The sequence below is a fragment of the Echiichthys vipera genome (genome assembly GCF_963691815.1).
Source record: "Echiichthys vipera genome assembly, chromosome: 11".
NCBI classification, from domain to species: domain Eukaryota; kingdom Metazoa; phylum Chordata; class Actinopteri; order Perciformes; family Trachinidae; genus Echiichthys; species Echiichthys vipera.
In genome coordinates this window covers 14,505,350-14,520,048 of record NC_139836.1, presented here as the reverse complement: position 1 = coordinate 14,520,048, position 14,699 = coordinate 14,505,350, and the positions used below count along the sequence as shown (strand labels likewise).

The window sequence follows — 14,699 nt, the reverse complement described above, 5'->3', positions numbered from 1 at the left end:
GAATTTAGGAAGTCACTGGTTGAGCTCTGGCACCTCTTGTGGTGCATTATTGTTATTTTCTTAGTCTGCTTTTTTCTTGTTAAACTTATTTTGCCCTTTTTTCTCTGTGTTACTAACATGCTTTGGAAACCAACTAACATCATTCATGGAATGTGTCATTTTACTAACCAGTATGGTTTTTTGCCGTTTAACAATGTACTAACAGTATTGACCATCATATATTATTTGAGTAACAATCGTTATTCTGTTCACAGTTTTTAATTTCCTTTCTCCCCCCTTTTCCACAAAGCACTCAGGCATTGGACACGCTATGGTAAACAAACTACATTGTTCGGTAGATATCATTCTAATTGTTTCTTAGTTTGGGTTTGCCGTGTGTTTCTTTTCTTTCTTTTTTTTTTTTTTTTTTTTTACTGTAGACGTCATTTACAAAAAAGGGAAATTGCGGTTGGTACTCTTCTGCTTACTTTTCAAATCCTTTTTAATTTTTTGGTTCATTCATTGGTTTCACCCTCTTTATTTCACTTGTTCCTGTCCAATTCTGTTTGATCCACCTTTTTAGGAGCTTCATTTCGAGCCTTTTGCATCAAGCTGTGGTTAATAATGAGGACCCTCTCCTGTCTGGCTGGCCTGATGCTCTTTGGCTCAGCCAGTTGTATTTCCATTCACTTTGCATGGCATGCACTTTGACTATGTGTTGCAAAAGTCCCACTGCCCATTTGTCAACATAAATGTGACAGTTGAGCTGTGTTTGTGTTGGTGCTTCTCTGGTGCGTTCTTATTTCTCTTGGTGGTTGTGCAGTGTCCATAAGCTTTTGCATGCATCTGACATTATGGCAAGTGTCAAAATACTGATTCCCAGTTTCCCAGTCAACATTTTTCTTTTTGTATGCTTGTAATCAAAAAGAAAAGACAAATGCATGCATGCTATTTTTTTTCTATAATCCCTCAGTCATTATCCTATACTAATAGATTAATGTACTTTTCATAGCATGTGCTTCCTCTCTAACCTAGTACAGTAGCACTTTCTGATTTATTTTGTAGAACTGCTGGACATACTAATATGGAATTTATAGTTTAACTAACCTAGATTACATTCTACTAACACCATTTTTGTGTCTGCCAAAGTACTTTTGAGTTGCATTAGGGGCAATACTAACACTGTAGTATGGGCACTTCACTAACACTCTAACTAGAATAGCATTCTTATGAAGGCTTGCAGTCTTCCAACTAATCAAACTGGACAAAATAATAATAAAAACAAGAAAAAAGACAATGAAAACAGACATGAAAATGGGTTAAAAAACATATAGGGAAGTCTGTCATAGACAAGAAGAGGGAAAGGCAATCTGCAGTAAATAGGCTGTCTGAGTATAGCGTGTCCTTTCCCTGTGCTTTGTTGTCTAGGTAACAATATCCGTTGATGGGATTCTGACCACCACAGGATATACTCAAGAAGACTACACCATGCTAGGCTCTGACGACTTTTTCTATGTTGGAGGGAGTCCTAGCACAGCTGACCTGCCTGGATCTCCGGTTAGCAACAACTTCATGGGCTGCCTCAAGGAGGTAAACACCACTTCTGTGTGCGCTCTTATGCTGGTGGGTGTACAGGTTAAGATTGACTTCACCTCAGGACTCCAAAACAGGCCATTCCACCAACACACAGTGACCCCGTTTTATCCTTTACACTTTGCTGTAGTTTGTTTCTCGTCTTTTTCTCACCATACTCGCACACAAACTTTATTTTGCCTTAACCGCCCCCTCAGTACACTCATGATGCTATACACACACGTGTATGCACACACAAACATTCACTTGGACGTGTTGGTGTACAACATAGAACTGTCTTAGAGTGGAGTTTACCACAGGTTTCATGCAGCCCCGTCAGGTGCACTTCAAAGAGGAGCAGTGATCCTGAGATCAGGCAGTTGCATTTTCATGAGGAGTTACCCCACTGATATACTTAACACTCTACTATTCCTCCACTGGGATAAATGCAGTACCAGACTGATATCACCTTGGAACACTTACCCGATGACTTACCTTATTACATTTATTATTATTAATGATATGTTTAGTGTTGTAGACTTGTGTCTCCACAAATATAACCTATGCTGGGTTTTAACCATCACCTTGAGAAAACAGAGCTTTGTGAGTTTGTGCGGGCTTTGGTTGCATGCAGGTAAACAGCCCGTATGGAGAGCAAAAGAGGTGGAAGGCATTGGCTGAAATGCAGTCTTGGCTACTGTATTGGTGATGATTTAGCTTATATTAGCTTTTTGTTATCATTCAACTGCATTCGTATACAGATAAATAACTTGCCCCTTTACACACATGTTCTAGTTTAGAGACGAAGCAAAATAGTATGAGGTAATTTATCCTGCAGAGAGTTTATTTAAGTTATATGTTGCACTTTGAGCTGTACAGTACTATTATTTAAATTTTTTCTGGTTAGTAGGGATTCTGACCTACTGCATTCACTTCAGGACCCACAAGGGATATACAAACATACAGTATCTGGCAGGCAAATCTCTAAAGTACTAAAAAATGATCTTTTAATTTCAAAAGCTGTTTTCCCTTTCCTCGTCTCTCTCATTTTTCATTTTTCCACCTTCTCTTGCTCTGGCGGTGTCCTACATTTTGTCTCTCACCTCGAGCACAGACTGTCTTCGTCACTGAACCTCTCAGAGAGGTCTGAGGCAGCTCTCCTTAATGAGCAGGCAGGTGTTGACCACATGTCCACATGCCATGTACAGCTCATTAGAGATTTGGTTTTGAAGGCAAGTTTCTTAGTCAAATATGTGTCTCTGAGGTGCCGCAGATGTGGTGACAAAAGGATTGGGATTGGTGCCCCCTAAGCATGGTCACGCACCCCAGTGAGTCGCCCTCACTGCTCTTGGTAAGATTACAGCGGCAACACTCTGTATCCTTAGATCCTATGGTGCATGGCTGTGATTGTTGCCTTGAGAAGTGAGACTTACAGAATTCCCCCCGTAGTTAGTTTCAATGATGTGTCGTGAGGTCAGTAGTGACTGCGATATGACTGCGACCATGATCACATTTATGTTGACTGTTTATTTATGGTAGCTACAGTGAGCTCTGACATATTGATGTTCAAATCCAACTGTATTCCAATTTGGACTCTCAAATTTTCTCATGAAATGAAGAGCATTTCTGCCATATTTACATAAAGAGGCACAGAAAAGTTCTGCCAGTTTTGACATTAAAGTTATGAATTGCAGGATAAACGTGGGCAGCATGTTTTTCTAGCTTGCATTCAATTAATGGGCATTGGAAGCACTTCTTAACCTCCCGATTATTGGCATATCTGGTGACCGTAACTACTACATTTCTCATAATGTCTAAACTATTTGAAGTAATACACACATTTAGAAAGGCCAAGAATAAACAATAATAATACAAATTAGTGGGTTAGAAATTGATTTACAAAGAAGCCAGGGCTTTCTACCTTGCCTATCTATACCACATGCCCTTTTTTAAATTTGCCATTGTATTGCATTGGCAAGCTCTCATCCAGCCTGTTGCTTTATTCAGTCACCTTAGGTCATCCTCTGTGTATGTCATGATGACATATGAGAGGTGGTTTAACAGCATATGCTGTGGACCCTGACTGATAGCATGTTTGGAAGTGGCTTGTTGCTGCATTTGTGTGCCGATTCTAGTCTGAGTTGCCACGCCTGCCTGTTGGTTCTGATGGCAAAACAAACGTTGGTGCAGCCATTGCTCAGTTGTCACATCCCTAGCTAGATGACAAATTAGTGCAGCATCACTAGCCCAGCACCAGTTGTAGCTCAGACCAAAGCTCCTTTGACTCTGAAAGGTGCCCTTTGTCTCGACTATAAATAATTGATTTGGGTTTATCGGCTGTATCTGTTGCACCTTTAGTACATGGCTAAGGTCCAGCAGGCAGAGAGATCTTTTATCCTTTTACTGCTATTTAACAGGAGATTCTTGTCAAATTACCTTTCTTATTCCTATTACGTATTTAAAACATACCATTAGGCTCAGTTTCAGCCTTGAAAGCATACTGTATGTTTTAAAGAGAGAAAATAAAGACGTGAAAATAAGAGCCAGCCATTATCCGTTTCATGTTTCCCTTGCAGTTAAATACAGTCTGATTCAGTCGGTCACAAAGCATTGAGAAGAAACTAAGCCTGAGCTTACATAATTCTGATGCACTGCTATGAGCTCCATCTACCTGAACAGTTAGACACAGCAGATCTGACCCAGTGATAAGCATAATGCTCCATGCAATTGCAATCCCATTGGAGATGTCCCCGTTTTCAGGTGAACGCTTAGCATGACTGCAAATAAAGAACATGGGCAGTGTTTTTTCCACAGCTGTAACTCATTTGATTTGTCTCATTGAAAGCAATATATATTTACCGTTGAACTATTTTGTTATGTAAATACGTATGCATGCTAACCATACAGCTGCCTTGACTTGCTTATTTGATAACCTTATCCACCAATTAGTAGTGCTAGAATGGTGTAGAAGAGATTATTGACTCTGCTTTTGCCACCTGGGGATATTCTGCCTGGCATATTATTGACAGTTTTGTGTTTAAAGTTGTCTGATTGACACATTATAGTATTAAACACGTGTGTGTGTGTGTGTGTGTGTGTGTGTGTGTGTGTGTGTGTGTGTGTGTGTGTGTGTGTGTGTGTGTGTGTGTGTGTGTGTGTGTGTGTGTGTGTGTGTGTGTGTGTGTGTGTGTGTCTGTGTGTGTGTGTGTGTGTGGGGGGGGGGGGGGGGTAAAGTAATTTGGAAATATGTCCACATTGATGATTTAATGAAAAAGTTTTGACATTCAACAGAATGTTAATTAGTTTCTCATATGGAAATTAGATGGAGGGATTCTTGCTATTACATCTAAATTTATTCAAGATACTCTTTCATTACGGAGATTGCATAATGACAAAGTTATGGCTGTCTATAATTATTTGCAAGACTGTTGCCAATTACAGTAGCACTCCTGTTTGATCTCCACAATGTGGCATGAATGCCTCCCTACACATATTATAGCTACTTCATTGTCTGTAGAGATATGTTTTAATTAGTATTTTTTATTCATGAGTAGCCTTACAATGTTTGGAACATAACTGTATATGCCTCTCATGCTGCCTTCATATAACTATGAAGCAGGAGATTAAAGATTAGCTTCAAACATAAATGAAGTTGATTAGCGAGACAAACAACAGTAATTAAAAAATGATCAAGTTGGCAAATTGGTCAGTTAATACTTGCACTTTAAATGATTCTCATCCATGGTTAATTGGTATTTTAATGGCATTATGATTCATATTTTGTAATGAGCTGCCACTGTCTATCACTCTTGAGCCTTAGCTCCTTAGCACTTAGCACCTCAAAGGTCACAGCACTAATGTACTTCCCTTGCACTCTGATGCCAAAGCCTGTCTGGTTTACAGAGTCTGAGAATATAAACTGCTATTGATATGAAGGATTCTGCATAAACATATGTACAGACAATTTTTACATTAATCAATTTTCTAAATAATGCACACTAAACAGAATGTTGCATTGTGTATGCTCATGCAGTGCTTTTTTAATTTGCTTTGCAAAGGCATATCAATCATCTTCCCACTTTTTTATTCTAAACACAGGCTGCAACAGGGACCTTAATCAGCATTTTACTCCTCACCTGCAATCAAGGCAGACGTTTAGACACGTCACTCTTCATCTCACTTATCACACACAATCCCAGGAGATGCTACCTGATGGAATCTTTTTCTCCGACCATTATCAGTATTGCCTTTTTAAAATCGGGCTGTCTCTTCCTTTAGTTGACACTGAAGCTAAAAGTTAAAAAATGAATGACTCAAATATTTACACTTCACCCTGCTTGAAGCCTTCACAACACATGCATAGTGTATAGTGGCTGGTGTGAAGTGAGCGACATTTCACAGTTCGCCAAGCATAGGTACATTGTGTTAGAGATGACTATGACTTGAGCCGTGCAAACCTTGCTCATGACACAACGTCCTGGGGGGGTGAAATGTCACATGGGCAACTGCTTACATATCCAGCTCATTCTTTTTTTTTTTTTAAAAGCAGTTACACATAATAATTGTTAGTTTCCTGAAAAAATGTAAATTCAAACAGCAATTGAAGTTAGTCTTTCTCCTCGTAGGTGAGATGTGCGACTGTGTATATGACTGTTGAATTGACCTTTTTACTTTATTCCCAATTCAGGTTGTGTACAAAAACAATGATGTAAGGCTTGAGCTGTCCAGGATGGCCAAGCAGGATGATGCCAAGATGAAGGTCCATGGTACTGTGGCCTTCAAGTGTGAGAATGTGGCCACTCTGGACCCCATCACATTTGAGACACCAGAGTCTTTTATCATCCTCAACAAGTGGAACGCTAAGAAGACAGGCTCCATCTCCTTTGACTTCCGCACCACAGAGCCCAATGGCCTTCTCCTCTTCAGCCATGGCAAACCGAAGCAGCAGCCGAAGGATTCCAAGAGTCCGCAGACTCTCAAGGTGGACTTCTTTGCCATAGAGATGCTAGATGGCCATCTGTACCTGCTGCTGGACATGGGCTCAGGGACCACAAAGACCAGAGCCGTCAATAAGAAAGTAAATGACGGCGAGTGGTACCATGTGGACTTTCAACGTGATGGCAGATCAGGTAACTTTCCAGTTTTTAGCATATACAATCTTTAGACGAAATACTTGTAACAGGGAAATTGTGGGCTCTTGCTGCTACAGCAAGCACACATGGTAATAGATGAAACATAAGAAAAAGTGAATTTGACGATGCATTTGCAGCAATAAGAAAATGTGGAGAAACTCACAAATCTGAGTATGCAGCATTGGAACAATTGATGAATGTGTTACAAATGCAGGCAGTGCAACCAAATGGGCATTACAGCAGCATAGCGGCAAACAAATATTTGCGGTGTAAAGAAATAGTGGAATAATGGCTTCGACCATAGGTGTGTGTTGGTGCATATGACCGTGAAAAAACATAGGTATTTCATGTATTGGGCAATGGTCTGTTTTTTTCTTTCAATAAGGAAATACTCTCCAGTTTTGATAAAACTGAAACTATTCCAGCACCTACGCCTAACCTCCAGTGCCATTGTTGTTTTAAACGAGCAGTCGCCTCTCGTGTTGTCGTCACTCCAGCTCTCCCTCTCCCCTCAACTGCTGATAGCTTCTCACAGGATGCTGGCTGGCCGGTTCATCGGTGTGAACCTGTGATTCTTTCATAGTCTCATGCTACCTGAGAATTTAATTGCTAAAATAAGCCCATCCTTTTTTTTTGGTCTTCTTTTTCAGTTTTCTAGTACAGCTCCTGTTTTAGTTTGTCAATACAAACTATCTGACTGTCTATATTCTAGTCAGATATGTGCTATACAACTCGTGTCTGAATCTGCAGCATGTGTCAAATTGCCACTGACGTCTTCTTCATTTGATGGTGTTTTGGCTGTTTGTATGTGTTTCTTTAGTTGCATTGTGTTAGGCCTCCAGGGTCACTGCATACATAAGTGTCTACATGTTTGTATGAATGATTATGAACTTGTCTGTAGTCTGAATGACTCATGGACTGGTACATACAAAACAACATTCACCAGCAAGTACAAACTCTGCTGTGCACTAGATTAATTATTTAAATTCAACAAAAAATACCAATTCAGGGTCACAATCAACTTTCTGTGAAATAAAATATCCATTATACCAAGGCTCTTACTACATCTTTACTGCAAATTATATATTTCCTTTGTGCTCTGGATACCTGTTGTAAACAGTTCTACCCATTTTATGGAGAAAAAAAAAAAAAAAGGTTTTGATGGCAGCAACGTAACTTCAGATGGTGGTATCTATGTGTCATATATAATTCCCCCTCTGGGATTATTAAAGTCATTCTGATTGTCTTGATTCCAGTTGCATATTTGCCACAAAATAACTTTGCTCCCTCTCCCATTGTGTCCTCTGCTGTAAGCTCTGGGTTGCTCTGCTCTGGTCCCTGTTGATTTGCTTATCTAAGCAGCAATTTGTTATTGTGTGCTTGGAGCCAAGGCCCTGCAATGTCATGCTACAAATTAGATATACCCCTTGACCATGTTTTCCACTCCATCTCAAGAGGTGGAAATTAGATTAACTATTTCATTACCCCCAAAGCAATACTGGTCTGTGGTCTAAATTGAGATGTATACATTGTTAGAATAGCCATAGAGCTCATTCATGTGCTTTTTCTTAACCAAAATTATCCGCTCCACCACTAAGGACTGAAAGGCTTGGATTCAACTTAACTGTAACTGTGCAAACTGTGGATGACTTTTTAAATAACATAAATCTGCAACATTTAACTATGTAAGAACATACTATAAGAAATACTGTCTAAATTAGATTGTGTTCATTATCTGTCAAATAATCTGCTGTAATCCACCCTCGCACACAGACACGCACACACACACACACACACACACACACACACACACACACACACACACACACACACACACACACACACACACACATACACACGCAAACTATCGAACATCTTTTTTTGTTACTAGTTTGCTCTACTCGCTGTTCTCTCTGTCTACCCTGCCGAAGTTTCCATGGAAACAGGAGGGGGTCTCTCCCAGGACTGAGTCAGTTATTGCACAGTGCTGTGCTGTGCTGTGCACTAATGACATTTCAGAATAACTTTTCTTCCTTTCCTCAAGTCTAAGGCGTCATCAACACTTGCATACTGGAGTGTAAATGGGACATAAAAAGGTCTCTGTAATATGATGACTTCCCATGTGAGAGGAGTAACACAATGGTTACAGAGTGCTGCAGAGTCCACACACGCAGGCACGCACACACGCACACACGCACACACGCGCACACACAAAGCAATTTTCAATTTACCAGTACTATTTTATCATTACTGACCCTTTAAATTTAAGCCAACTAAATTCTGCAAGTATGCAGTCCACCAAAATCTTAAATCTTGCATTTCAAGATCTCCATGATTTGCACAAAGCACTGTTTGCAGTGTGTAATGATGTGTGCATGGCACCTCAGATGGAAGCATTTGCATGTTTGCAGTTCCTTTGTACTGGAAAGCCCTCATGCCCCGATTTCCATTCCCACAGGATACATGTAATTTTAATGGTGTATTAAATAGCAGTTTTTGCATAACAGCTATCTAAATGCATATTATATATAGATTTTTTCCCAGAATTATTTATTCATATTGATATTTGGGTAGTCTGACTCACTATTTGGATAAAGCCTGCCATTGACCACCTATTTCACAGACATACACACACACACACACACACACACACACACACACACACACACACACACACACACACACACACACACACACACACACACACATGCACAGTCATCCCTGTCAAAATATTATTTAGTTTTAATAGTCCACATGTGATGCTCAGTAGGTACAGTCCCTCCTACGATATAATGATAGCCTGGCTTGTGCAGGCTTTTTCACACCCAAGCGCCCTTTTGTTATACTTTTCAATAATTGATAGAATTAAAGTAATTTTTATTTTTAAAAAAGAAAATAATTCACTCGTCCAATGAGAGCGTGAGTCACGAAACATATTGTATGCTCTGCTTTTCATCTGTGTGTCAGATGTTTTATTAATACACACCACCAAGCACATCGCTCAAAACCAATGTGCGACTCAGCAGCCAGACATAATTATCTGCAGCCGGGTCCTCCATGTGCGAGACTTCCTGCAGCCATGACAGTGGCGGATAATGATCCCTGCCCTATTTAGTTTAGCTGGCTCTTCCTGCAGGAAGCAACCCTGTAAATGGACTCTCGCTCAAACAGCATTTCTAACCTCAATGCATTAGAGATGCTAAGAGACACTCTGCTTTTAAGTGAGGGCTTCTGGGTTGGGAGTGCTGTGCGTCACTCATCAGAGACATTACACGGACATTGCTCTGTTGAAGCCCCACTTCCTGCCAGGGCATGCACACCACTACTTCACACAAAAACATGCACACACACGTACAATGCACAAACAGACTCATGCACATACATACACATATCGACAACACACACCCCATCCCCACAGCCCACTCACAAGCTTCTCTCTCTACAGAGAATCCAATCACATAGAGAGATTTGGCCGTATCGCCCTAACTGGATTGTAGTAATCCCCTGTCTAACATGTTTTGGGGATGTGTGAGTGGGGTTAGGGGACATCATGCCAAGTTGAGCCTTGCTGCTATTGCAGAAAGTGTGAGAGAGATCTGAGCTGTCCTTTGGACCCCTGCCTTCAGGTTTGATGATTGAGTACCACTTACGGCTCTGGCCATACAGATAGAGAGGGCACAGAGATGTGGTCAAAGGGTTTTAAAGTTGGCTGGAATGCTGATCTTGGTCATCATTATCCATCCATATTTATTGCCTGCATCATCATTTTGATCAATCCTCCTAAAGTTTACATCCTGTACTTGCGAGGGGAAGATATTATTTGCTGCAGCTGTTCCCTCATCTACCCTCTTATCTGTCATCGTATACCCCTCCCTCATCTTCTTTCCAGACATCTTTATCTCCATGTTCCCATCTTGTTCTGTATCCATCTCCTCCTCTTTAATGCTCAGTAGTGTTCACAGAGACACATCCCCTTCCCCTCTTGGCTAAGCATACTGTTTCAAACATAGGCAGTCCTGCAATGTGTGTATGTGTGAAACCATGCCGCTAGCCTGGCACATGTCCTTATGGGATTGTGTAGTGCTTTCTGACTTAACTTACCTTGACTGTGTTTATACACTTCCTTACAAGACTGTTACAAGTGAGTAGAACACTCTGAGCAGATGCCTGAAATATGCTGACATCCTTCTCTTGTATCCCACTTACATCAATTTAGACAGACAAACTTACTGTAGACTTGCAGGCAAACAGGGATGCTGTAACACTAACTATTGGATAAATAAGCCATTAAATGATGACTCCTTAAGTACTGTATTTACGTAGAAAATATATCATTCACAAACAGTTGTTTTTTGTAACACTGCTATTTCCTGTCATTTAGTGAGATCTGACATAACTGAGGTTTAGATAATTCCATCATGATTCACACCCACCACTCTGATGCTCGTTCTTCAGCCGGGCACCTGTTCTGTTCCGAGAAAAGTTTCCTCGCTAATGAGTTTGATGTACTGAGCTCGTTAGCTATAACCTGAAGGGAGCTGTTCTGGCTGCGTGACGGGTGGCTCTTGCCAAGTGTGCAAAGCTTGGAAGTCACAACAGCTGTGGCTGGAGAGAGCAGGGGCAGTGGGTGGCTGCAGGAAAGTGTTGGAACAGATGCCTAGGGCCAAGACCCCGAAGAAAAGAATTGGAACATGTTAGTGGGACCAGGTTAATCATTGTGCACTAGCTCCTTAGCTCTCTCTCTTAAGCTCTCGGCTCACCTTGGCAAACAAGAACATACATAACTGAGATTATTTTTAGCTTTTATAGTGATTTCGTTTGTTTCTTCTTTGATGGCTCTTCTTCAGATTAAACAGATCAAAAGCACAATGAAATTGTACTTTTTACTGAAAACAGATATACAAATATTTATCACACGTATAATTAATCGCGATAAAAGCTGTAATGAAATGTGAAAGGCCCCTTTTAATGTTTAATGTGTCTCTTAAATGTGCCAGGCAGTCCTGCTGAAAATTCATGTGTGGCTTAAGGCTTGTTTCCCAACATAAGCACTTTGACTAGAAAAGTAACGTCAAAGCTGGGCTCTTTTTCCACATACAAGCAGTTAGAACTCTTCCATTTAGCCTGAGGCAATCAGCTAATAGCTCCTTTATATCTACTATGGCATGCATCTGCCACTCAAAATGCAAATTATGACTTATGGCAATTCTATTTTAGAGCATCCTTAGTCTACTATTTCTCTGCCACTTTCCACAGGCAGTGGCATGTGTAGATCCTCAGCAACACAGTACATAGATTACTGGACGAAGATGCGGGCAGTGGAGGCAGCCACCATTAATTAAAGATCCACAATGGCTCCTGCGCTGAGGGTAACAGATCCATATACAAATTAATCACCCGGTCTGAGTCCCACAGTAAGGCCTTCCTTTCCACAGTTTTACAGTCCAGTCATGTCCTCTGTTGTTTACCGTGCTCCAGATCGAGAATTAAACCTGAATGAGAGCGATAAATCATGGTGGGGAAACACACAAACTCTCATTTCAGGTTTATGTGTTGGAGAGGCAAACAGAAGGAGAGACGGGGTGAAAGAAACAGCCTGCAGTCCGTTAATCAAGTTCAAAAAGATGGCTATGATGTTTATTTTTTTATTTGTTTGGTTGGCTGAAATAATAGAGGGGGCAATGACTTTTCTGCCTCTTTTTTCTTTTTTATGACCACTGCTTTATAGATAAGGGAGATATATTATGGGAAATCCAAAGAAAATAAAGAGGATGCTCTTAGGGATTCTAGATTAGGCTACTAATAGACTAGCTGTCCCGTGATTAATGTGTCTTATCAACACTCATCAGTCATTCTAAATGAAGAAAATCCTGACCTTGTCCAGATGGATAACACCAATTAAGCTAATTTCTTCATCAAACCATCTTTAAATGGGTCTTCTCTGCATATTTCTGTTACTGCAGGGCATAAAGCTTTTTTGAGCACCTACAGTGTTATGTGTGCATTTAACCAAAGTTGTTAAAAAAAAAAGGAGCAAATAAACTTATCTCACTCTTTCTTTTTAAGGTACCATCTCTATCAACACCCTCCGTACTGCCTACACAGCCCCTGGAGAAAGTGAGATCCTGGACTTGGATGACAATCTCTACCTCGGGGGTCTGCCAGAGAACAAAATGGGGTTGGTGTTCCCCACTGAGGTGTGGACAGCCCTACTCAACTACGGCTATGTGGGCTGCATCCGGGATCTATTCATTGATGGACAGAGTAAGGATGTACGGCGCCTGGCCGAGGTCCAGAAGGCTGCAGGGGTCAAGCCCTCCTGCTCCAAAGAGCCTCCCAAACAGTGTTTGAGCAACCCCTGCCAAAACAACGGGTTCTGTAGAGAGGGCTGGAACCGCTACGTGTGTGACTGCTCTGGGACTGGATACCTCGGGCGCTCCTGTGAAAGAGGTAGGACTATGTGGAATCATGTCATCTCTGTCTGGTAGCCATAATCTATAATGTTGATGATGCTACACAGTGACAAACTTCTAATTCATATACCTTTTTAAGAACGCATGCCTACCTCAAGACAATGCAATTGACATCAAAGACAACCAGAAAAGCACTTTAAGTATAATTTGTATTATACACACTTTACATGTAGATTTAGTATCTGAAAGAGACTTCCTTTCAAGTTTAAGTTGAACAGCATCACCAGACAAAAGCCTGCAGGGTGCTTTTTTTATTTTTTATCTTGGCATCAACCGCTCTCAAACAGCAGACTGAAAGTAATACAAGAAAGTGTGCATGTGGAGACAGCCACAGAGAGACAGAAGGAATGAGTCAGGGTACGTAGAGTGTTGACTGCCTGATGTTAGAGTGGCAGGTGACTGATACACCACTGAGACGCTGCTGGCCACGTCCACATTGCACACTAGCCTGTAAATTGGCTGTCTTCTGCAAACCATTTGGTTCATCAAACCACTCGCTCATGACCAGACCTGGTGCAGAATACTTATCTCTCTGAACTCTTATAGCTCCATGTCTCATGTGGAGCAGACGTAAACCTGACTCTGCAGTAGTTTATTACATGTTAAGCCCTGTTTTTATAGGTGCTCGTAATAAAATGAAATCTTAAATTGCTCAGTAGTGTGTTATGTTGGTTGAGTTGTAACTTACGGTATTATAACCAACATTTGTTTATGTGTTTGTTTATAGTAAGAGTTGCATTTGCTTGAAGTTACCCCCTGAGACTGACTTGATAAACTTGCCTTAGCACTCCACTGCAGATCCTTTTTTATTGTATGTGTATTTTGTTGTTGCTGTATCTGTAGCTGAGAATAACAACCAGTCATAAAGAAATCCTGTGTTCACTAATGCAAAGCTCAACATGGCCCCGCGTCTGTGCCTTTTTCAGCATTAGCTTGTTGGCCTTTTTGACCAGAGGATTGCCCTTTGACCTTGTTGATTAAAATCTAGCCGGATTAAAACAACACCCAGCTGTGTGGGGAAGCCAAATCCTTCACATGCTAATATGGTCTGCTTTGAGGAAATTATTTTCCAACTAAAATTGTAATTTCAGGCTCATTTACATAATCAGACTGAGTGAATAAATATGTTGGATACATAGTTCATTCACCAAAGAGATTTACAATATTAAATTATATAAATGGTCCAGTATTTGAATGTAATAATTTGTTTTGTGAGAGTCTTGAGAATATTGTTCAATTTTTTTAACTCAACCACAGACAAGTGGCTTGACATGTTTATTTTGTATTTATGAATGAATAACCAAATGCATCTGTAGTGTATATCAGTTTATATCAAGTGTATCTTCACTCTATGTAAAGTAGAGGCTGACTGATAAGGGATTTTTGAGACCGATACAGATGCTGGAATTAAATTATACCTATGTTGATTTTGCACGTAGTTTGCACCGATCCAACAAAGGTATTCAGAAGGCTGCTTTCTTATACATATACATTTATAACGAATAATATACTTTATTATACATTCAGCCAATTCTAGAAATGA

General features: G+C 40.5%; 1 protein-coding gene across 12 annotated transcripts in view; it reads left to right on the top strand.

Moving 5' to 3' along the window:
* Positions 1-14,699, top strand: part of LOC310953864 (neurexin-1a) — a gene marked incomplete at its 5' end in the record, with an annotated part of 257,217 nt that overhangs the window by 92,370 nt on the left and 150,148 nt on the right. For 11 of the 12 annotated variants that reach the window (XM_083923113.1, XM_083923117.1, XM_083923114.1 and 8 more), the window contains 4 exons: positions 290-313; positions 1,408-1,569; positions 6,239-6,680; positions 12,750-13,133. In XM_083923113.1, the coding sequence (XP_083779239.1) occupies positions 290-313; positions 1,408-1,569; positions 6,239-6,680; positions 12,750-13,133 (1,012 nt within the window). The remainder of the gene's footprint in view (positions 1-289; positions 314-1,407; positions 1,570-6,238; positions 6,681-12,749; positions 13,134-14,699) is intronic. The other variant, XM_083923109.1, reaches the window with a different exon arrangement.